The 23688-nt window shown below is 39.8% G+C and overlaps 1 protein-coding gene across 1 annotated transcript; it reads right to left on the reverse strand.

The window, feature by feature from the left end:
- Positions 1–12246: 12246 nt before the first annotated feature.
- Positions 12247–21225, reverse strand: PDE6H (phosphodiesterase 6H). Its single transcript, XM_077756387.1, has 4 exons — positions 21157–21225; positions 16276–16449; positions 14949–14989; positions 12247–12735 (listed from the first exon to the last, which is right to left on the reverse strand). The coding sequence occupies exons 2-4, from the start codon at positions 16407–16409 to the stop codon at positions 12659–12661; spliced, it is 252 nt and encodes an 83-aa protein (XP_077612513.1). The 5' UTR covers positions 16410–16449; positions 21157–21225; the 3' UTR covers positions 12247–12658.
- Positions 21226–23688: the final 2463 nt, after the last annotated feature.

Raw genomic sequence — 23688 nt, forward strand, 5'->3', positions numbered from 1 at the left:
TCATTTCTTCAAGAATATGTGTCCTAACGTGCTTACCTGGTTACTTCCTCATTATATATACTTAGAGTTTTAAGTACCACAGATAATTATAAACCTAACCACAGTTGAAAGTTTACTTCTCTGTATGTCAGCTTTTTAAATTGTATTTCTCCTCAACTAGAGTGTAAGTGCCACAAAAGCAAGGATCATGCCTGTTCTTGTTCATTATGTCTGCAGCGCATATTCTTCCCGTACAAGAGTACCTGGCACAAGCTGGTACTCAAAAAGTTTGGTAAATGAATAAATAATTCGCTTTTGTGTTCCTTTCAAGACCTAACACGGTAATAATTTCCATAGAGCCATATCAAAGGCAATTAGCGCTGCCATAACAAAGTACCAGAAACTGGGTGACTTAAAACAACAGAAATTCATTCTCTCACAGTTCTGAAGCCTAATGTCTGAAATGAAGGTGCCGACTGGTCCATGCTCTCCCCAAAGCCTCCAGGAAAGGGTCTTTCCTTGCCTCATCCAGCGTCTGATTGAAGTTGGAAACACCAAGAAACCAGGTATTTCTTGGCTTATGGCAGCCTGCCTTCAATCTCTGCCTTCATCTTCACAGGGCCATCTTCCTTGTGTGTCAGTGTCTGCATCTTAAATTCCCTTTTCTTAGAAGGACAATGGTCATATTGAATTATAGTCCCACACTACTCCAGTATTATCTCATATCGATTACATCTACAAAGAACTTATTTACAGGTAAGGTCACACTCACAGGTACTGGGAATTAGGACCTTTACATGTCTTTTGAGGGGAATACAGTTCATTCTATAACACACAGAGGTTTTTAAAAAGCTGATGCTGAAAGTGTGAAATATATGTAAAATTATCCAAACTTCAAGCAGAAATGTCATCACATAATTGAGTATGTTTTACCTGAGGCCATATATTTCTTATTCCCAGAATACCTCCAAACTATTTTAAGTTCACTTACTATTTGTTTTAAGAGAGAAGGGAAGAGAGGGAGTGAGAGAGTATGAATAGAGGGGGGGCAGAGTGAGAAGGAGAGAGAGAATCCTAAGCAGATTCCATGTTCATCACAGAGCCTGATGCAGGGCCTCAACCAACAAACCATGAGATCTTGATCTGAGCCGTAATCAAGAGTACGATGCTTAGCTGACTGAGCCACCCAGGCACACATCCCCCCTTCCAAACTGCTTTTTGCATTTCCATGGAACTGAGCATTTATACTTGAATGTTCAGTGTAGTTCAAGTCCTTTTTCACCCTGTGCAAATAGCAGGTGTTATGAAAAGAACTTTTCAACTTGTGTTCAAAGACCAGAATTTTAATTATAGTTCTACTATTTTAACCTTGCTAAGACTTACTCTCCTGTAGTGTAAAATGCTGTTAACAATGCACATATTGCATTGTTATTCTCACGACTAAAAGGGGGTAGTAAATCATCAGACCTTAGAACATGTTAAACAAATATCTATTTTTTTCTTCCACCTGTATGACAATTTTTCTACTGTCTCATCTGAGACCACACACACATACATACACATGTGTACTACAGATACACTACATATTCATGTACTTATATAGTATCTGTATGTAAATCTGTGTACATATATATATACTTCATCTGTCCATGTTTGCTATGAAGAACATGGGAAAATCCATAATGAGAGCTAAAGCGTTAAACCAGGAATTAGTTATCTCCCAGGTCTCTGGACCTTATGTGTACAATGAGACTGTCCCACTCCAAAAGGCAGGTCTATAGGAACACATAATTAAAAATGAGAATAATTCAGCATCAAGACAATTGGCTGTATCAGGCGCTTAAGTGTGAAACAAAATTGGCTACCACAATATTTTTCTAGGTATTCAAGAATATTAATAAAAATGTTGAGGGGCGCCTGGGTTGCTCAGTCAGTTAAGCACCCGACTTAGGCTCAGGTCATGATCTCACGGTTCGTGGGTTCGCGCCACGCGTCAGGCTCTGTGCTGATAGCTCAGAGCCTGGAGCCTGCTTCAGATTCTGTGTCTCCCTCTCTCTCTGCCCCTCCCCTGCTCACGCTATCTCTCTCTCTCTCAGAAATTAAAAAAAAATTTAAAAATAAAATAAAATAAAATTCCTTTTAGGGGCGCCTGGGTTGCTCAGTCAGTTGAGCATCCGACTCCTGATTTTGGCTCAGGTCATGGCCAAAGGGTCGTGGGATCAAACCCCACATCGGGTTCCACATTGGGCTTGGAGCCTGCTTGGGATTCTCTCTCTCTCTCCCTCTGGCCCTCTCCCATGCTCGTGCTCTCTTTCTCTCTCTCTCAAAACATTTTTTAAAATATTTGAGCAATAGATACATAAAGGACAAAACCAGAAACTTTGTGAATTAATTCCACAATTATCCCAATGCCCTTCTCTCTACCTCTACACAGAGTGTTATATAATAGAGATAAAAACAAAAGCTAATATGCTCTAAAACCTTGTGGCCTCTAATAGAAAACAAAACATTCATTTAGTCTATGGGGATTCCTAAAAACAGAAATCAATAGAATTCTGCTAAGCCAGTGAAGGACACGTGAGGAAGGTGCTGTTGATATGTCTTTAACTAAAAGTGTTCATGAAGTTTCTTGATTTTTAAGAAGAGAGAGAAGTTTCTTGATTTTTAAGTTTCAGCTGAGCTTACAATGCTGAACCTACAAACATCTAGGTCAGCATAAGATTTTGCCGGTTTTGCCAAGTGAGCTCTCACGAATATGAAGTCAACATGAAGGAGGGCGCCTTTAGGCTATGACAGCAATACTAGGGCCAGAGTCTTTTACTTCATTACTTATTCGTTAACTCAACAAATGTCTCTTGAGTGCTTACTGTCTGCCTGACTCCATGCAGACACTGAGAAAACAGCCAAGAATAATACTTTAAGGTCACTCTTTTCATGGAGTTTACATTCTAAGTTCTGGAAAAACAGACACTATGGCTGCCCCCTGAAGGATGAGTTGGGGGACAGGGGAGAACCGAAGGGTTATTTGAAGTTGGCTGTAATAATTGATCCAGAAGACAATAGAAGTGGAGAGCAATGGACAGCGTCACCTAAATTATTACTCTTCCTAACTTTAATACTGATCCCCCCCAACAGACACAACATCTACCAGTACTCTCATGTAGCAGATGCTCCCTTTAGTGTGGGTTCATATCAAATTGTGTCCCTGTGCTAAGCTATAATCTCTTACATCTTGAAAGCAAGAGATTCATGATAATGATAACAATGAGAATAGCAATTACACTGTGATCATTGAGTATTTACTATGAGCTTGGTATTATATTCTTATCTCATAAAATCTTGAAAAAACACCTCCATGAAACAGATGCTATTTTTTCCACTTTACAAGTGAGAAAATACATTTGGAAAAGCAAGTTGTTTATATCTGGCTCCAGAGTTTGTCTTGGGTCTCATCCCTAATAAGCCTCCAAAAATCTCTACCAGAGGGTCTATCGAATTGATATAACCAAAGCATATTATTTGCTTCTTTTTCCTGTTCTGATTATTATCTTCCTTGCCTGCATCTCACAAACTTCCACCATGACATTATTCAGACCAATAAATAAACAAACAAATAAATAAGTATCTCAAGTTGAGAGGATTTGGAAAATAACAAGATGTATATGTATTTTTTCTTTTGGCAAATGTTAGATTATTTTCAAAAACTAATTTATTCCATTCAAGGTCAGCACTTTATTTGGTCCAACATTTTGTAAACAGACATAATACCTTTCAAGAAATAGAAGGGAAGTCCTTCAAATGAAAACAAACAAAAAAAAACACAAAACAGCAACACGAAAGCATATGAAAATATAAAGCTTACTGGTAACAGTATATATAGAGCCAAATAAAGAATATTGTAATTCTGTAATGGTCATATGTTAATCACTTTCATTTTGGTATAGAAGTTAAAAGACAAAAATGGAAAGAAACTATAACTATAAAAATATGTTTGAGGAAACACAAGACAAAAAGATGTAATTTGTGACATCAATAACATAGAAAAGGGGAGTAAAAGTGTAGAGTAGTTGTATGCCATTGAAGTTTAAGTTATCAGCGTAAAATGGATTAATATCAGTATAAGATGCTTTATGAAAATCCCATGGCAACTGGAAAAAAATTACTTATATAAGATACCCAAAAGAAAATGAGAAAGGAATCAAAGCATATCACTATATAAAATCAACGATATACAAAAGAAACTAGCAGGAGAGGAAGACGGGGGCAACAAAACTGTAAGACAGACAGAAAACACTTAACAAAAGAGCAATAGTAAGTCCTTCCTTATCAGTAATGAAAATGGATTAAATTCTCCAGTCAAAAGACATAGAGTGGTTGAATGGATAAAAAAAAATTTTAAATATCGCATGTTTACGGTTTGGAAGACTTAATATTTTAAAATGTGCACACTACTCAAACCAATCTACAAAGTCAATGCACTCTTTATCAAAATCTCAATAGTGTTTTGACAGAAATATAAAAAATAATCCCCAAATTCATCTAGAATGACAAAGGTCCTTGAATAGCCAAAATGATCTTGAAAAAGGTCAAAGATGGAGACCCAAGTCTTCCTGATTTAAAACACATTACAAAGCCACAGTAATCAAAACAGTGTGGTATTGGCATACCCACAGACATGTAGATCAATGGAACAGTGTAGAAGTAAACCCATAGAGCCAAATGATCAACAAAGGTGCCATGCTATACGATGGAGGAGTCTCTTCAACAAATGGTGATAAGAAAACTGTATATCCACATGCAAAAGTATGAAATTGAATCCTGTATTTAACCATCCATAAAAATCAACTAAAAAATGAGTATCAAGACTTAAAGACCTAAGACCATAAAATGCCTAGAAGAAAACATAGAGAACACCTTTCATAACATTGGTCTTGGTAATGATTTCATGGATATAACACCTAAAGCACAGGCAACAAAAACAAAAATAGACAAGTGAGACCACATCAAGCTAAAATGTTTATGCACAGCAAAGGAAACAGTCAACAAAATGAAAAGGAAACCTATTGAATGGGAGAAAATATTGCAAACCATATATCTGATAAGAGATTAATGCCCAAAATATATAACGAACTCTTACAATTCAATCCAAAAAGAAAAGAAAGGAAAAAGAAATCCCAAATAACTTGATTAATAAATAGACAAAGGAGTTGAATAGACTCCTTTCTCCAAAGGAGACATAACAAATGGCCAACAGGTACATGAAAAGATACTCAACATCACTAAACATGAGGGAAATGCAAATCAGAACCACAAATGAGACATTATTTCATACCTGTTAGTATAACCATTATAAAAAATAAACAAGCAAAAAAACACCCCATAAAATCAGTGGGGTTTACAAGGATGTAGAGAAATTGGAAGCCTTGTGCACTTTTGGTGGGAAGGTAAAATGGTCAAACTCTTATGGAAAACAGTGTCGAGGCCACTCAAAAAATAAAAAACAGACCTATCACATGACCCAAAATATTTGAATTAGCATCTCAAAGAGATATTGGCACACCCTTCCATGTTTACTGAAGCATTATACACAATAGCTAGGAGGCGGAAACAAGCTAAATGTCTCTTGATAGATAAATGAATATAGAAAACGTCAAATATACCTATAATGAAATGTTATTCAGCCATGAAAAATAAGGGAATATTGCCATATGCTAAAACATGGGTGAAATTTGAGGATATTATGCTAAGTTAAATAAGTTATTCACAGAAAGACAAAATCAAATGGTGGTTGCCAGGGGCTAGTTTGGGGGGGGGTGGTTACTGGGAAGCTGCTATTTAATAGCTATAGGGTTTCAGTCGTACAAGGTGAGCCATTTCTAGGGATCTGCTGTACAACATTGTACTTGTAGTTAACAATATTGTACTCCAAAATTTAAGAGGGCAAATTTTATATGTGGTTTTTACCACAATGAAAGTTATTCCAAGATAATTTTTATGGGGTTCACATGCAGGATGAGAGTAAAAGGAGCCAGACAAGCTGATTCTAAATTATACATGAAAAAATAGATATGCACTAATACCCAGAAAATATATGAAAAAGAATCATAATAAGCAATGAAAGTTTTCTCCTATCTTATACTCTGAAGTGGGTAGCTATTTAAAAATAGACAAATCAACATAAAATAACAGAAATAGAACCACTGTGATAAATGCAGGATTTCAGTAAGTTAATGGGAACATAGATTGTTAAATAAAGAAATCTCACAGATACATGGCTATTTACCTGGGAAAAATACTGTCTGCAATAATAACTTTCAGATGAATCTAAGAGTTAAAGTAAAACATGAAAGAAAAAGTGAGGAGAAACTATAAATTTTTTTTTTCAAATTTGGAATGGGAAAAACCTAAGTAAAACAAAAATACACAGAAGTCATTAATGTTAGGGGCTCCTGGGTAACTCAGTCAGTTAAGTGTCCGAGTCTTGATTTCTGCCCAGGTCATGATCTCAAGGTTCATGAGATCGAGCTTCATGTTAGGCTTTGTGCTGACAAAGTGAAGCCTACTTGGAGTTCTCTCTCTCCCTTTCTCTCTGCCCTTCCCCCTCTTGCACGCATGTGGGCACTCTCTCCCTCTCTTTCTCTAAAAATATAAGTAAATAAGTAAATAAATAAATAAATAAATAAATAAATAAAATGTCTATATAATAAAAAATAATTACAGGAAAATAAAAAAACTAAGAAACCAAATAAGAAATCTTTTTACTACAAATAAAAGATAAATATTTCCATTCAGATAGATTGATAGGAAAATAGGGATCAATATCTTATAATTCAGTACAAAGATCATTTTATTGGAAAACAGGCAAAGCACTTAAGATAATTTATAAAGATGTAAAAGTGATTATTTTAAATTTATTAAAAAAATTTTAATGCTTATTTACTTTTGAGAGAGAGAGAGAGAGAGACAGAGCATGAACAGGGAAGGGGCAGAGAGAGAGAGGGAGACACAGAATCCAAAAACGGCTCTAGACTCTGAGCTGTCAGCACAGAGCCTGACATGGGGCTCGAACTCATGACCTGTGAGATCATTACCTGAGCCGAAGTCCGATGCTTAAATGACTGAGCCACCCAGACACCCCAGAAGTGATTTTTAAACATGAAAACTTGCTCAACCTCAGGCAAAATAAAAATTTAATAGTACTCTGTGTAGACAAGAGTGTTAGGAAAAGCATATATAATTGTGTGTATTGTATTAGCGATTACAAGTTATTTGGAGACTAATTTGGCAATCTCTTTCCTTCAGGAGTCATCCATTCTACTACTAAGAATTTACCCTGGAGATAAATCTGTTCCAAAGTGTCATACATGTGCAGACAATTAACAAAGGACATAAAAGTCTAACCATATCCAAAGTGTCCATCAGTATGAGACTGGATAAGTGAATTAGAATTCAATCATATAAATGGAACCTACGAGGCAGACAAAAATGAACAGACATGAAGCAATCCCCAAGATAAGACAGGTGAAAGAGCAAGGGAAAGAGTAGTGAATACGGTATGCTATCATCATGCAAAGAAAATGATGCATACACATAAGATTGTCTCTGGAAGTATTTACAACAAACTAACGACAGGGATCGACTGAGAACGGGAGGCAGACGGAAGGCATTGGGTGCAAATAAAACTTAGCCCATTCGCGTGTATACTCCTTTAATGTTTATCTTAGGCATGAATAAACATGCACTTGATGCACATGAATAACCAAGTAGTCCAAGTTAAATGGAATTGGCCAATGAGTGGGAACAGATTCAGCACTAGCTCAATGGATTTAAAAGTTTTCCAATGCAAATGGTCTTCAAGTTCATGAAGTGTTCATTCACCACAGCAGGTGGCAGTGTTAATACATGCAAAGAGCTGGAAATGGCGCCTTGGGACATCTGGCCAGAAAGAGAATGGTTTGCTCGTGTTTGAAATATGCTTAGATTTATTCCTTGGTTTTCAGAATTTTGTGCCACAAGGGACCTTGGCAATTATTTAATCCAATATCCTTGCTTTATTCTCAAACGCTGGGACCGAGAAGATGTTCAGCAGATCCTGTGCAACGGAGCCAGACAGAACCCAAGCCTCCCAATTGTTTTACCATAAGGACATGGTGGGACTGAGGCTCACAATCCGTTTATGATTCTTGTTTTAAATTTCAGTTTTCATCAGTCTGGCTCTGCTGTTGAAAAAAAGAAAGTCAGATAACTCACTCTGAGTTGCAGACACACGAGTTTTGTGGTCTGTAAAAATAAGCCTTTCCCTCCGGCCTTTTATAAAACATATCTTTTTAAGAAACAATTCAGCGTCATATTTGCTTTGTTCTCATAATATTAGTCGTTGTGTGGTTCAGTCTCACGTGATTGGTTTTCCTCTTGTGCCAAGTATTAGTCATATTGATTAGTCCTGTCTCTGTGTGTTTTCTCTTCACTTCTTTAGTTGTTGAGAAAATACTCTGCCTCCTTTTCTCAGTTTATAGGGATCCTTGTTTCGCTCATGGTGCGAAGAAGAAAGTCAGAGGTCAACTGCATGGTCTCAATTGTTTAGTAACAACTGTGTATATTTGCCCACCGTGGGGTGCTCCAGAAGAGCATTTCCTCCCTACGTACTGTTTTCTGTTCTGACGGTATTGCTCCTGAGCTCTAGAATGGGGGTTGCTGTCTATGTCACCAGCACCGTCAACCCCAACTTCTACCCATTGATGGGAACAAATAGAAAAGGGGTGAAGGATAAGTGAGGGTCATGGCCTCCACCTGCTGCGACAAAGCTCTCTCCCACTCTGGTCCCCTCTACTCTAGTCAGGGGAGGCAGATGAAGACAGGAAGTGACACTGACAACGGACAGAGGGTGGCCTGGTGAGACAATGGCAAGGGGTCCACCCCAGGAGTAATGGTGCCTATTTGGCCGGATATTTCTTGGAACTATCTCGGCCTAACCCTTACCTTCCCAATTCTCTGACATTCTGTGTGATTTAAGATGCATTCAACTGGTTTAGGTCTGAAGTCATGAGGCATGTCTATTTTATCAGCGTAAGAGTCAGAACACATGAATGGTAGCCCCTGTTCTCACATATGTTATATATATTTTTAACGACAAGTGGACCCAGCAAAATCAGTCACCTGGATGGTAACAAGAATTCTCTAATTCCTAACATGTACAACATAGGCTTGGACGGCAGCGGCGTTTTCAAAGTGGCACAAATGTGAGAATCCCTGGAGCCCTTCTTGAAAATAAAAGATGTTGCGATCTCACCCTTGGAGACGTTTCTTCAGAAAATCTAGAATGGGGCCGAAATTTTGTGTTTTTAACAAGAACTTCTCAATGGTTTTCATTATCAAGAACGTGTCAGAATAGTTCAGAAAATCTTGCAACCCGTTAAATGCTATGATAGTTTCCTCCTGCCATTGTTCTCCTTTGTCTCTTGGGTTCTTCTCTTTGACCTTGTCCTTCCTCCACCTTTGCGGGTTTTACACAGACACAGGCTGATTTCCCAACTCCAGCTAACAATCGCTGTCCGACGAATGGTTTCTGTTCTTTGATACTGTGCCCTGCTGGAGAGGTACCATTTGCCCCTTCACGTCCACTCTCCACCCTTCTCCACCTTGACCCCTGTTGTTGAAATGAACTTTAGACAATGTCAGTGGGCTCCTTTGTCCTCGGACTTCCGACTGGGTTTATCCAATGGGAGGCATCAGCAGGGGAGCGGAGAATGGGAGAAGAATAACATTGGGTTATTTTTCAGCCTCACCCCCACTCCCTCCTGATGACTCACAGGATCCCTGTAAGGCGGCCGTGACCTTCCACAGTCCCCTCAGAGGCCTTTCTTAGAGAGAAGACCTACTGGGATTTCTTCAGGCTGCCAGTTGGAAATGTTGTAACTCTAACGCTGCAGCCAGCCCCAAGTTACTATCTTGCCTTTTGTAGATACTCCGTAACCCTCCCCAAGCCTTCTTACCTTACTCTTTTTCTTCTTTTTTTAAAAGAAGCTCTATGCCCAATATGGGGCTTGAACTAAAGAACTCAAGCTCAAGAGTCACATGTTCTACGCACTGAGACAGCCAGGTCCTTTCCAAGCCTTTTAATTTTTTTTTTAATTTTTATTTATTTTTGAGAGAGAGAGAGAGAGAGAGAGACNATATTCTACACACTGAGCCAGCCAGGTCCTTTCCAAGCCTTTTAATTTTTTTTTTTAATTTTTATTTATTTTTGAAAGACAGAGAGAGAGAGAGAGAGAGAGAGAGAGACAGCATGTGAGCAGGGGAGGGACAGAGAGAGAGGGAGACACAGAATCTGAAGCAGGCTCCAGGCTCCAAGCAGTTAGCACAGAGCCCAATACAAGTCTTGAACTCATGAACTGCGAGATCATGAAGGAGCTGAAGTCTGATGACTGAGCCACTTAGGTGCTCCCCCAATCCCAAGCCTTAAATAGTCGCTTTGTTAAAATTTCCTCAGGTACACTGAGTATGGCATTTCTGCTGCCAGGACTTTGACGGGGACCATAATTTACCTTTATTCTCTTTCATATGTGTTATTTATATGAGAAGGGCTTTCTTGTTTCTTATTAGGAATAATAGACACGGTAGACATAGAATTAGAAATGAAAAGAACAGAATTCTAGAATTTCAATGGCTTTCAATTATACCTGATCTAGCTTACCACTTAAATGCTATACTTCATAAAATAGATCTGCTTCATCCTGCTCATTACAACTTTTCAAATATTTACTGGCAATTGTCATTTTCTCATCTAACCTAAATATTATCAGTTCCTTCAACAATTCTTCATGTAGCATGGTTTCTAGGTCCTTCTCCAGCCTGGCCATTGAATATGTTCCTCTGGCTACATTCTTAAAATGTTTAGAGAAACATTTGCAAAGAAAGTCAAATGTGGATGAAATCTCGCTGAGCTGGAGAAGAACCCAGACCTCCCTACCTGAAAAGCACAGACCAAGGTTCTGACCATCAACTGGAGTTTCCAACTTGAAAACAGGTGCATGAGTGGAGGCAGGACTTCCTGCTGGAGGGGAAGCACACACATATCATCACTACACTTCTTGCATGTCACACACAGTTCTACTCTTGATTTATACTTTACTTTTTCTTCTGTACTTTTCTTTCTTTAAAAAATTTTGAACATTTATTTATTTTTAAGAGACAGAGTGTGAGTGGGAGAGTAGCAGAGAGAGACACACACACACACACAGAGTCCAAAGCAGGCTCCAGGCTCTGAGCTGTCAGCACAGAGCCCAACGTAGAGCTCAAACTCACGAACCATGAGATCATGACGTTAGCTGAATGTCCAACTGACTGAGACTCTCAGGTCCCCCTCGTTTCTACTAACGATGAACAGGAATGGAATTCTAGTCAGCCCAAGAATGAAAATGAAAAAGAAGAGTGCTTTAAATTCCCATGGTCTGGAAATTCGCAGTCTCCTTACCCCCTACCAATCCAGAGCCCTCCCTTGGGCTTCTAATTTTCGGGTCAGAGATAACTAGGTCATTTGTGCAGCACAAGAAATTTTCTTGAGTGCTGAGCTCCTCTGACCCTTAGACTCAGATTCTGCAGACCTCAAAGTCAGGGAATACCGTGAACCTTAGATTGCCTAATTCAGGAAAATCAGAGGACCCAAGGAGAAAGATCTTTGTCCAAAATTACAGAGTAATTTACTGGTCAAGCCAGGATTAGAATCCAGATCTCTTTCCTCTCTGTAATGCTACCTTTCTTTTCAGTTAATTTTCCCCATTCTTTTACCGCAGATTACAAAACTGAAATGAAGAAACCAATACTGCTAGTACCCAAGACATCCAAGTCAGATGGGGCAGCAATTGAATTGCACAACTGCCTTGAAAGCACTGGGGAAAGATAGCTATGTGCACATTACATTTGACACACCTCAGGGATGAAGCAAACCATCATTTTATTTAGAGGGTTCAACTACCTGTCCCATATGAGTTTGAATTCTGTAGATACAAATATTTTCAATCAACTGAGCCAAGATACTAAAAAGAAAGTTCACGTTAACAGATTCCTGAGTTTAAATCTCCAAATTTAGACACAGAAAATGTATGATTTACAAGCTACAAAGCGGAATCAGAGCTTGACTCTTATTCCTGTGTTCTTTCACATGCACTGTGCTTATTTCCTGTATGACTGTGCACTCCTTTCTGAACCGGCTCTCCGAATAGGGGTTCAGATATTTGCATATAGCATTTAATACAACTTCATCATAAGATTCAAGGTAAGTATCTCCTTTATTAAATGAGAAAAGGAAGGGGCTGACATCAATATTATCCTAAAAACTACTACTAGTTACAGGTACTGCCTGGCTAAACTAAATGTGAAGGACTTGACAGATAAAGTGTAGAGAACTATCAATGAATTCTAACCGGCTAATAGGAAAAGGTGGTAAAATTTGAAATGCCCTAACAAAAGTCTATTTGCGTCCACTATTCTGAGCTGAACTATAAGGCAAGAGAGAGTCTGACGCTAAGAGAAACTCTTCATAGCAATTTAGGGGAAATGACTGGGTAAGCTGAAGAAACCACTTCCGACAGCTGAATTTTAAGACTCTGGAAGATCAATAGGGCAAAAGTAATCAAAATTACAGCAGATGCTGTTGGAGAGTGCCAGAACCTCGAGTGCATCAGATGATCCCAAACTGAGCAAGCTCATGCAATTCCAGGTGGCTGAACGCCTCCCAGGGGCAAATCACCGTGATATCTGCAGGAGAGGGAAGAAGAACTTGTGAGTCGGCCTCACCACCACCACCCCCCCAGCCCTCCAGAGTCTCTTCTGCTCAGAAAGACATCCTTTGGGCAGAGACACCTCACTCCTCTCTCCTATTTGTTGTCTCAGCAACCAGGAAGTTATCTAGAATGGCCCTGCAGCCCAGGAAGGATCAAACCAATTGCTTAGTTAATCCCTTAGAGGGTTCTGATGCCCCCAGAACAGACCCCACTAAGTAGGCATCTTCATCAGTTTCATTCTGCACCTCTTTGAAGAGATGACCCCAGGCTTTGGGCTGGAGCTAGCCTGAGGGGGTGCACACCACTGATCAAATGGGGTGTCCCCAAAGCACAACTACTATGGAAGAAACACAAGTGGAATTCTAGTGAGGCCAAGGGTTAAAATGGGAAATAGAAGCACTTTACTTCCCCATGATCTGGAAATCCACTGCCTTCTTACCCCCTACCAATTCAGATGCACTCCTTGGGCTTCTCTGACTCACTCTTTCATTCCTTTATATTTTGAAATGCCTCCTACGTCCAATCACATACTGAGAAATAATCTCAAGACACCTATTAATCCAATTTTTGCTTCAGGCAATAAAATATTATTATCCCTGAATTACAGAGAAGCTGACTGGAACCAAAAAAGATTAAATACCTATTTTTAAAAAATCAGAGTTACAAGGATAGGGCTAGAACCAAGCCAAAGATCTCAGTGTAAAGCTCTTTGCAGTATTCCAAATATGTTGGCAGAGTTAAACGTAAGCCCAGAGCAAACCGACTGGTCTTCTACACATCTGGCCAAACTACAGAAGAAGCTGACTTAAAAGAATAGCAAAGTGAGCTCTGTAAAGTAGCTAGAAAATGAATTTGGCATCCCATGGGTGGCATTTGACAGCAAAAAGCAAATACACTGAGAATTGCCTGGTAAGGACACTGATTGCTGATTATATCATTTGTCAAAAGAATATCAGATGAGTTTAAAACACGTTCACACAAAAACCTGCCCAATTGTGTTTATAGCAGTATTATTCATAATTGTGAAAACTTGGAGGTAACAAGATGTCTTTTGATAAAAGAAGCAAACTCTGATACATCCGTACAATGAGATATAATTCAGCGGTAAAAAGAAATGAGCTGTCATGGCACATGGGACATGGAGGACCCTTAAATGAATAAACATCGCTAAGTGAAAGAAATCGGTCTGGAAAATCTATATACTGTGTGATTCTAACCATACGACAATCTGGAAAAGGCAACACCCTTGAGAATGAAAAGATCTGTGGTTGTCAGTGGTTTGTGGAAGGTGGGAGAAGGGGGAACAGATGAAGCTCAGGGGATTTTCAGGGCATGTATTCTGTATGTACCTGTAATGACGAGTACACAACATTATGTGTGCCAAAACCCATCGAACTGTACAACACAAAGAGCAAACTCTAATATAAGCTATGGATGTGAGTTCATAATAATGTTATCAATACTTGTTCATCAACCAACGTGCCACACTCATGCAAGATGCTAATAATAGGAAACCATGTGCACGGGGAGAAAGGTGGCAGAGGGGGCATGTAGGAGCTCCATACTTTCTACTTAAGTTTTCTGTAAGCCCAAAACTGCTCTAACAAACAAAGTTTAATATTTTTAAAAGGAATATCCACTAATTTGCATTCATTAGCCAACAAATCAAATGATTGTAGTCAACTAGAAATATCGTACTGGATACACTCAGCGTGCGAGCCCTGTTCTGGGTGCTAGAGGATGTGTAAGAAGAGGAAGTTGGTTACGGAGTGGTTGGCCAGGCCTCACCCTTGTTTCCAGAACTTCACTGTGGGGCCTCAGATTGTCCCTTAATTGCTCTCTGTCTCAGGTTTCTCTTCCAAAGAAATTATGAAGTTGGGATAGACTAACCCTGAGAATCTTTTTACCGTGGAAGTCTACAACTCACCATTATATGTTCTCAAGAGTTGTCTAATAGAACAAGAGGGTTTAGTAACTCTGGCCCTTACCTTGATTCCTCTTGGAGTTTTTGCTCCTGAGCACACATCACATGTACTTACTAAGGAAGTAAAACTAAACCCCACATTTCTGTGTCTTCAAGGATCTGCTGCCTTAGGTATTTCTTTTAACTTTTCACAGCCTTTTGAGGCCTAAAGTATGTATAGTGGTGAAATTCCCAGTGAAAGTCCACATCTTTGGGTGACTCACCTGTTCCTAGCCCCTCCATGCCTGGAATGTCATCTCCAAACCTGGGGGGGTGGGTGGAGAAAAATTAAAAATTAGCTGACCATAGAGTGAAAAGATCTTGGAATGAGTCATATACAGAGCTTCCTGACAAAAAGGGAAGAGATTTAAGTTTTTTCTTTGTGAAACACCTTTTATTTGCATTGACCCAGAACAAAGGCAAAGTCACTCAGGCTGTTTTCAGACAGTGTGTCCCCTTGGAGAGAGATTTTCCTGTAAAAATTTAGCCTAAGACAACTGAGAGCCAAAGAGAACCATTATGGGGGCAATGTAGCCAAGCTCCACTTTTAAAAATAGAAATTAGAATGAAAACACAGTATGAAATGCATTAAAATGATTAACTCATCCATTTGGTCAGTTATCCAAAAACATTTATCAAGCATTTACTCTTTGTCAGGCATCCTATTGAGCATAGGGAATTAAGGAAAAAAATAAATAAATTTTCTCTGAGAGATTTCAATCTCCAAGAACAGATGGAAATAAACAAATGTAATGTAAAATAATACAAGTTATTATCGCTGAATGTACGAAATGCAAGCACGGAAATAATGATCACACTGTTGAATAAGAGAGTCAGTAGTGGTGTCAAAAAAGGAAATTAACAAATGAGTGTATGTTAAAGGATAAATAGGGTTTGGGACCAAAAGAGAAAGAGAAAAGCAAAGAACTGAAGACATAACATTTGTAGCCATAAAAATAAACTTAATAAACTCTGTGTTCTGGAAATGGTCAGTGTTTTAGTATTCTACATTAAATCACAGGGTGTACTGGTAAAGAGGAGTAGTCGAGAAGAGTCTGGAAGGTCAAGTCGAAGTTTGCTGTGATAGGCCCCATTTGCCATGCTAAACGTCACCACAGACCCGGTTGCTGAGGGAGAAAGGATTTCAGGGCTAAAGACACAGTTCAGCAAAGATTGTGGTAAAGAGGAAAATAGAGGAGAGTGTGGAAGTCTTTGTAAGTCTGTTTAATTTTGTGAGCATTAGGTTCTCAAAACCAAAGCAGTCTTTTTTTTTTTTTAATGTTTTATTTATTTCTAGGAGAGAGAGAGAGAGAGAGACAGCGTGAGCAGGGGAGGGTCAGAGAGAGAGGGAGACACAGACTCTGAAACAGGCTCCAGGCTCTGAGCTGGCAGTCAGCACAGAGCCCGACGCGGGGCTCGAACCCACGAACCGTGAGATCATGACCTAAGCGAAAGTCGGACGCTTAACCGACTAAGCCACCCAGGCGCCCCAAAACCAAAGCAGTCTTATGGGGGAAAAAATAGAAAATCTTCCTTTTAGTTTGGTCTTACCCTTTCACACCTTTCTTGGGAGGTTTGCTTTTGAATTGACGAGTTTGCCTCTGCTTGAACTTGGGGGGCCCTTTGCGTGGGGTAGTGGGACCCTGGCTTGAAGCTGGTGGAGCCAAAGTGCTGTTGTCACTCATTCTTACGTCCTTGGGTATCTGATGGTTCTCTTTCAAGCTCCTTAGACAGTGAGAGGAAAAAAGAAACCTTTTAGTGTATAGGGACCATTGCTTCTTAAACCCTCATTGGACACACCAGAAAAACAGGATTTTGTGGGATGTAGACTGACAATTAATAGATTTAAAAACCCCAAAATCTAAATCGGTCTATTGTTTCAATAAATTGTCACTAGCTTTCTCTGTGTCACTAGTTTTCTAATTTATTATGATATATACTTCTCTGTAATCACCAGTTCCACCATCTGTAAAGAGAGGGAAATGAGCTAAAAGCTAACTACAGTCTTTACAGCATGGATAGGTTCTTTAAACTTTACATATTTTTCCACCCCACTGCAAAATAACCTGACTCCGAATATTTATTGGCTCACATTTTATGGGCTTCTTTCTTTATAATCCTGATTTTTGTCTAATCTTCATGTGTTCAAGATACTTCTCTGCTTAGTTCTGGGGGATAACACCTTAGCAATGTGGACAGGGCAGCTCTGCACCAGGGATATGAACACCCACATAGTGTTCAATCCATTCCTGTACACACACACACACACACACACACACACACACACACACACACAGGGACATCAATGGAGGGTGATTAAGTAGTAAATTTGTGCTTTAACTGCATATCCAGACATGAGGTTCTTAAGCCACACATTTCTCAGAAATGCTCTGCATTTTCTCCTATCTAAATCATGGACTTATCCAGCGTGACTTTCACAGACTGATTTTAGCTACAGAAATGTACATTGTCATTCTTCAAGTACAAATAGAGAGCGGCTAACAAGCTAAATTTTTAAAATACATGTGCTAAGCTAAAGGGTGACATTTTTTCTTTTTCCTTTTGCATCACAAAGCTGATAACACTTATCCTAGGAAGCAAGATTCTGGAAAGTGCCGAAGAACTTCGAAGTAGCCTTAATCTCCTACCCTGAGCCAAACGCTCCCATACTCTCAACTTGGAAGATTTATATAATCTGTAACTTATAGATTTATGCTAATATTATTAGCTTCAACTCTCCCTGACGATCTTTAGTCCATGCTAACCATCTTTCTCTTTTTCTGCCACACTGAACATCTCTCAAATCTTATATTGTGCGACTTTGAGTTCATCAACTTTTCCTGATTACTTTCAAATCAGGTTAAATTCCTATCCTTGCCGAAAGATATTTTTTCCTTATCTTCTTTTCCCAACTTACTATTTTTAGTTTCTCCTGCTGGTTCACAAGTTCTTCAATGGAAGCAGGTTGACTAATCTGTGAGTGGGTCCCAGGGATGGTGAACCTGGGTAGGGCTCCGGATCACTTGCTTATGCCATGAGTTTTATCTCAATTCCCCACTGGAATGTGTCCCGTACAGTTGTTTTTTAAGTTTTCATTCACGTGTGTGGCCTCAGAACCTACAACAGTGCCTGAAGCTTAGCAGATGTGTCATATATATTTGTTGAATGGGTGAATAAAGAAGTGAAGAAATAGAACTAATATTTTGGACACTGGGTTGTAAGATCCTGACCCCGTGACTTCTCCATCAAACCATAGAAAAGGCATCGTTGGCCTCCATCTCACAAAGCTCTCAGTGGCTTTAGGAAATGGGCTGCCAGGTCCTTTGCTCACTGAATCCAGTTCTTGTGCTATGGACCCTCTTCTGCCCTGGTAAACAGGCAAAGTTTGTGCCTCATCCAAAAGTGGTGGGGACCGCGGAAATAGCTAGTAGGCAGCCAAGAGCCGCAATATTCTCAGAGTTTACCACCAGTAACTGACACATCCCAACTCTGACAAAGTCATAGTGGAAACTAGAGAATTTCTCCCAGATCAAGGGTTTTTGACTTCTCAATTCTTTCAAAATAATAAGACACAACAAATTTTCCTTTCTCTCATCTGGAGAGTTTACTAGGATTAAGATGACCAGCTTTAGCAAATAAAAATACTGGACACCCAATTAAATTTGAACTTCAGATAAATAACAAATCGGGTTTTTTTTTAAAGTATAAGTATATCCCAGATATTGCATGGTATATATTTATACTAAGAGAACTATTCTTTGTTTATCTGAAAATTCTAATTTTACTGGACATATTCTGTTTTAATGAGCAAGTCTAATTAGGATCCCACTAAGTTAGATTCAGAGTCTATAATATGAGGGCCTAAGGTAAACTGATCTGTCAAATTATACTTTGAGGGCCATGTAATGTAAAGAGAATGTGCTTGGGATGCCCGGGTGGCACAGTCGGTTAAGTGTCCAACTCTTGATCTTGGCTCAGGCTATGATCTCACAGTTCGCGGGTTTGAGTCCCACATTAGGCTCTGTGCTGATGATGTAGAGCCAGGCAGTTTGGCATTCTGTCTTTCCTCCTCTCTGCCCCTCCCCTGCTTGCGTGCTCTCTCTCTCTCTCTCTCAAAAATTAATTAACTAAAAAAGAGAGAGAATGTGCTTTAGAATCAAATAGACATAATTTCAAATTCCTGTCTCACAAAACTGTCTGTGTGACCTTGGATAAATTGCATAACTTCTCTGGCCCTCATTCCACCTATAAAACCAATCAAATATGACTTCTTTTTAGAGTTATGGGGATAATTAAAAGGCACAATATAAATGAGAAATCAGAAAAAAAGAGTGACTATAATGGACCTTCTATAAGTAGAGGAAGCCAGGCAAACAAATCTACGATGATGACACGAGTTCATCTGCACTCTTACACCTGTTCTCCTGGGCCAACTGCTGAAAAGCTCTTGTCATGCACCAGAGAGGTGACCATTATTCAGCACTTGCTGGGTAATCCTCTGCATCCCTCAAACACCCTGACTACTCATTTATGCCTGGCCTTGAAATTCTGTCTTAAACCTCCCTTGGATTCCTTTGACATCCCTAACAGCAGTCCCGAAGAATGTAAAAATCACACTTGATTTCCATCTTTCCTTGATTATACTTCCCCTTTTTTTTCTTGTAAGTTTCTTTTGCATGTTTGCATATATAATTTTGAAGCGACACCTCTGGGTTTGGACAGAGTTCCTGTCTAGTCTAGATGTGATGCATTATGTAAAAGAATTCTCTTCAGAAAGTTACATAACTTAATCCCTGGATCTTCATGACCTTCAGGGCTTGCACTATGGAAAATAAGCTTGTGTTTAGTGTGCCTTTCACGTACAACATTTCATATTTGAGTACAAAGGACAGTCAACTAACCCGTAGAGTGTTTCTGTCGTAGAGGTGCCCTCTTGTTCTCCCTGTTCAACCTTTGAGAGGAGCAGAAGAAATATGACTTTCTCCTGCCGTGGAAGTTAGCGTTGTCTGCCACAGATTGCACCAAAGGCTAAATTTATCTTGGCGGTGCTTTCCTACAAAGTAAAAAGGTATCTCCCAAGCTAAATAATCCTGCATCTAGAGTCAGATTTGATTTTACCTATAAAAGGATTTTTGCCTCCCATAAGCGTCAAGTAGTTCATTCCTTTGTGACGCAGAATGGCTTTCTATTTTTACAGTAATGTTAGCCCTTCCTCTTTTGAAGATGTTGAAGTGTGGTTCTGCAGGAAGAAGTGGATGCAGCAGAGTAATATGTGAAGGCGTAGTCGGTAGGAAATCAGGGTTGGTGTCAAAGCAGCGGAGCTCAGCTGTAGATGACCTACAGAGGATGGTCATTTACAACTTCCAGCTAAGGAAGAGCAGTTCCAGAAGGTCAGGATCTCGGATGCTGCTAATATCGCCCCAGACTTCCAGTGCCTCCTTCTCAGCAAACACACAGGCCAACAGACAATCCTATTGTTGAGGGGCTATAGGAGAGGGGTTGGGAGGAAGAAAGGTGCAGGAGGGCTCTCTCTGCACTGATGGGGTTGAGCCCGTAAGTGTCACCAGGGTTCTGCTGAAGCAGAGAGAATCAAATAACTTGGAGAGCCAAGGAAGACTCAAATCAAAGTCATGAAAAGATAAAAACAAAATTTCGACAAGTACCTTCCTTCAGATTGGAACAAACAAACACTTTAACCTCAGAGGGAGAAGGCTGAGCCACCCACACTGCACCGGGTCATGCCTGTGCTGGCTCTTGGCTCTCTTCCTTCCTATCCTTACACTCTCATGTCCCCTGTCTTGTGCCTCGGTCTTTTTCAAGCACATCCCAGGAGTAAAGAACTGTTTGCTCTGTGGTCATTTCGTGCCCCAAATCCTTCCTTTCCCAGAAAACTGTTTGCCATGGAACCACAAAAAAAAAAAAAAAGGAGGGTCAGTGTGGAGTTCTTTCCAAACGAATTTAGTAATCAAGTTTTGCAATGACCTTGAAACGATCAAGTCTTACTTACTAGCTTGTTACACATTATAAGGCAGTTTGAGTGTATTTCTTTCATGTTTTCTCCAAGTTTCATTCCCGGCCCCAGTCCAGGCCCACAGGTTCAGTGTGTCCTCTTCTTCCATTTCTTGATTTTAGAGCCAGATCAACCCCTACCCCCAAAGCCCTTCAATTATAACCTGCGTAAACACCACAAGTTGAGAAATACTCACGGGGCCGAATGTTGCTCTCGTAAAGAGTCCAGTTGTCGTCTTCACAGCAGATGAATGAAGGGTCTTTGCGTCCCAATTTATCTCCCTGTAATACCCACATGCTTCTTAATCCCACTGTTAGGAGCTTAGAGAACCAGCCCAGGTGCAAAGAAGTTGGAAGAACAAGAGGTGAGGCTGGGACAGGTTTAGGAGTTTTCTGACGATTGAATACTCTCACAAAACTTACCTGGGCACTCTCCTGTCAATAAGTAGGCGTTGAGTTCACAAACAAACACACACAGTGTTGATATCCAAGGGTATATTTCCAGCTTGTGATTCAATATCTCTTGTCTTCCTCCATTCCCACTGTTAGTCCTTCAGTCTTTCAATTACATTGAACCACTAATACTAATTTGTACCTCTCTTTATACAGATCTTAGCCCCTATGCTAGAATCATTAAGCTCTTTTGACACATTTATCATAAATAAAGTGACTGATTCAAGACTGCCTATAAAGTTGGGAGAGAAGCCAGGAGCAAGGCTCAAATCTGAGAATACCTTACATATTTCAGCCATCTGTCTACTATAGTACATACAGCAAAGCAGATGTAGACCAAGAGACCTGTGTTGCTGGTTCTCTAATACCTTGCCAGTGGATTGTAACATGCCTTCCCTAAATTGTCACTTGTTAGAGAATCGCACTCCATTAGATGATAAAGAAAGAAGGTCAATTTATCCTTCCCACGCAGGGAAAGATTCTGAACCAGGGGCCCCAAGCAGATTATATGGGCAGCTAAACAGCTCATGGGGTTTTCTGATAAGCTTTCCTTTGGTCTTTACCAAACATAGAGGAGTTTTGAAGCAGCAGATGCTTCGCAGAGCTAGCAGAGTGTCTGGTGTCTGGATGAGGCTTTCCACTCCCATCTCTGTGTCTCCATTACCACTGAGATCTTCCTCTGCTCTTACACACCAGGCACATGGATACTGAGATTCTTATCTGTCAAACCCTCACCCATTCTGTTTCTGTGTTGAAGGACTGCAATTCATACAGGCGGTGAAAAGAGCAATGAGCTGAATGTTCTCGAGTGTTGCTACTCAAAGTGTAACGGCATTCCCACCACCCGAGCGTTTGTTAGAAATGCAAGACTTCAGGCCCTGCTCCAGACTTACTGACCCAGAAGCTGCCTTTTAACGAGGCATCAGAGCTTGCATATTAATGTCCAAAAAGTACTATGGTAGCCCCATATGCAGACCTGGCTTTACCACGTCTCTGCTTTGTGACTAGATTGCCACCTCTTCAGGTCTCAGTTTCCTCATGTGTCATATGCCATAATGTGCCGAGGTTCTCAATTTCTTCCACCCCAACATACTTGACAAAGATAAGCCACATTGATCAGTAGCCGGATTTGTAACCAGTGACTCTCAATGTTGGAAGGAGGGAGAGGGTTGTGCCATGACTACTCTTGCTCCCAGGGAGACCCAGAAGAATGGAGAGTGAAGAGTGAAATGTGTGGGGCAAGGCAAAGTCTATAGTTTGAAAAAACTCTCCTAAAGTGATTCTAATATAGCTTTCAAGGGTTTAGGATTAGAAAAATCTTAAATTTCTTTAAAGATTTAAAAACTTCTATTGTATCCAGTTCCGGACAAAGATGGGGTAGATATACTTCTTTCCATTCCTCTTGCTAAAATTCTTGGGTATTACATGTGGAACAAATATAACAATATTTTAAATGGTCAAGAGAAGATAGATCAAGTAGGCAACTTGGGACTCAGGGAACAATCCGGCAGTGAATTCCTTGAGTTCCCTTTGTGCCTCGTATATCTTGAACTAGATGTAAGAGAAGCAGCAACCCAGAACACAAACAGGAGCAGAATATATATATTCTATTCTCAGAAAGCCTACTGTCTCTAGACAAATAACCAGGAAAGATGTAATCTAGTAAGGCAGAAAATGAGTAGAAAAAAATTACTCAATGCCATGGAAACAAATCCAACATCAACAAATCCAGTATCACGGGGAGGAAAAAAGGCCAACATCAACCCCATCAGCACAAGCAGAGTAAAGAGACTTCCATCCTGGCCCAGCTATAATTAAGTAAGCCTACCCCACCCCTACCTGGGTAGTATCAGAGAAGACCACACGAGGATCTTAAACTTTCATCTCCCACCAGTGATAATGAGGTACTCTCTTCCTTCCTACCAGAGTGGTATCAGAGGAGGCCAGATGAGGAATCTTAATTTTCATCACTATTCAGCAATAGCAAGGTATCTAAAGGAGAACAAAATGAAAATTTTACAACTGAAAAATACAATAACCAGCATAAAAAATTCAATGGATGGGCTTGACAACAACAACAAAAAAAAAGAGTGTAAAAAACTCCATGGATGGGCTTGACAGCAGAAAGGGAAAAAAAAGACCTGGAAAACTAAAAGATCTAATATTCACGTCATCGGAGTTCCGGGAGAGGTGAAAAGGATGAGGCTAAAAAAGTATTTGAAGAAATGATGACTAAAAATTTCCTAAATATGGTGAAAGACATGAGTCTATGGAATCAAGAAGCTAGGAAACCCCAATGAGATAAAAACTGTCACCTCTGTCCAGAAATTTATCCTTCAGGAATGAAAGGAAATAAAGACATCATAATAAAGAAAGACTAAGGCAATCTTTCCCCAGAAGACCTACCCTAAAATAAATGATAAAGGAAGTTCTTAAAACAGAAAATACACAATATGAGAGAGAGAGGAAGAGAGAGAGAGGAAGGAAGGGAGGGAGGGAGGG

This window comes from Crocuta crocuta, unplaced genomic scaffold (genome assembly GCF_008692635.1).
Source record: "Crocuta crocuta isolate KB4526 unplaced genomic scaffold, BGI_CrCroc_1.0 scaffold262, whole genome shotgun sequence".
NCBI classification, from domain to species: domain Eukaryota; kingdom Metazoa; phylum Chordata; class Mammalia; order Carnivora; family Hyaenidae; genus Crocuta; species Crocuta crocuta.

Coding starts and splice junctions, on each gene's coding strand:
- PDE6H (XM_077756387.1), bottom strand. CDS start 16,409: ATGAGTGACAACAGCACTTTGGCTCCACCAGCTTCAAGCCAGGGTCCC. Junction 14,990..16,275: donor CCCAAGAAAGGTGTGAAAGG/GTAAGACCAAAC, acceptor CCACCCCCCCAG/GTTTGGAGATGACATTCCAG. Junction 12,736..14,948: donor CATGGAGGGGCTAGGAACAG/GTGAGTCACCCA, acceptor CCTCTCCTGCAG/ATATCACGGTGATTTGCCCC.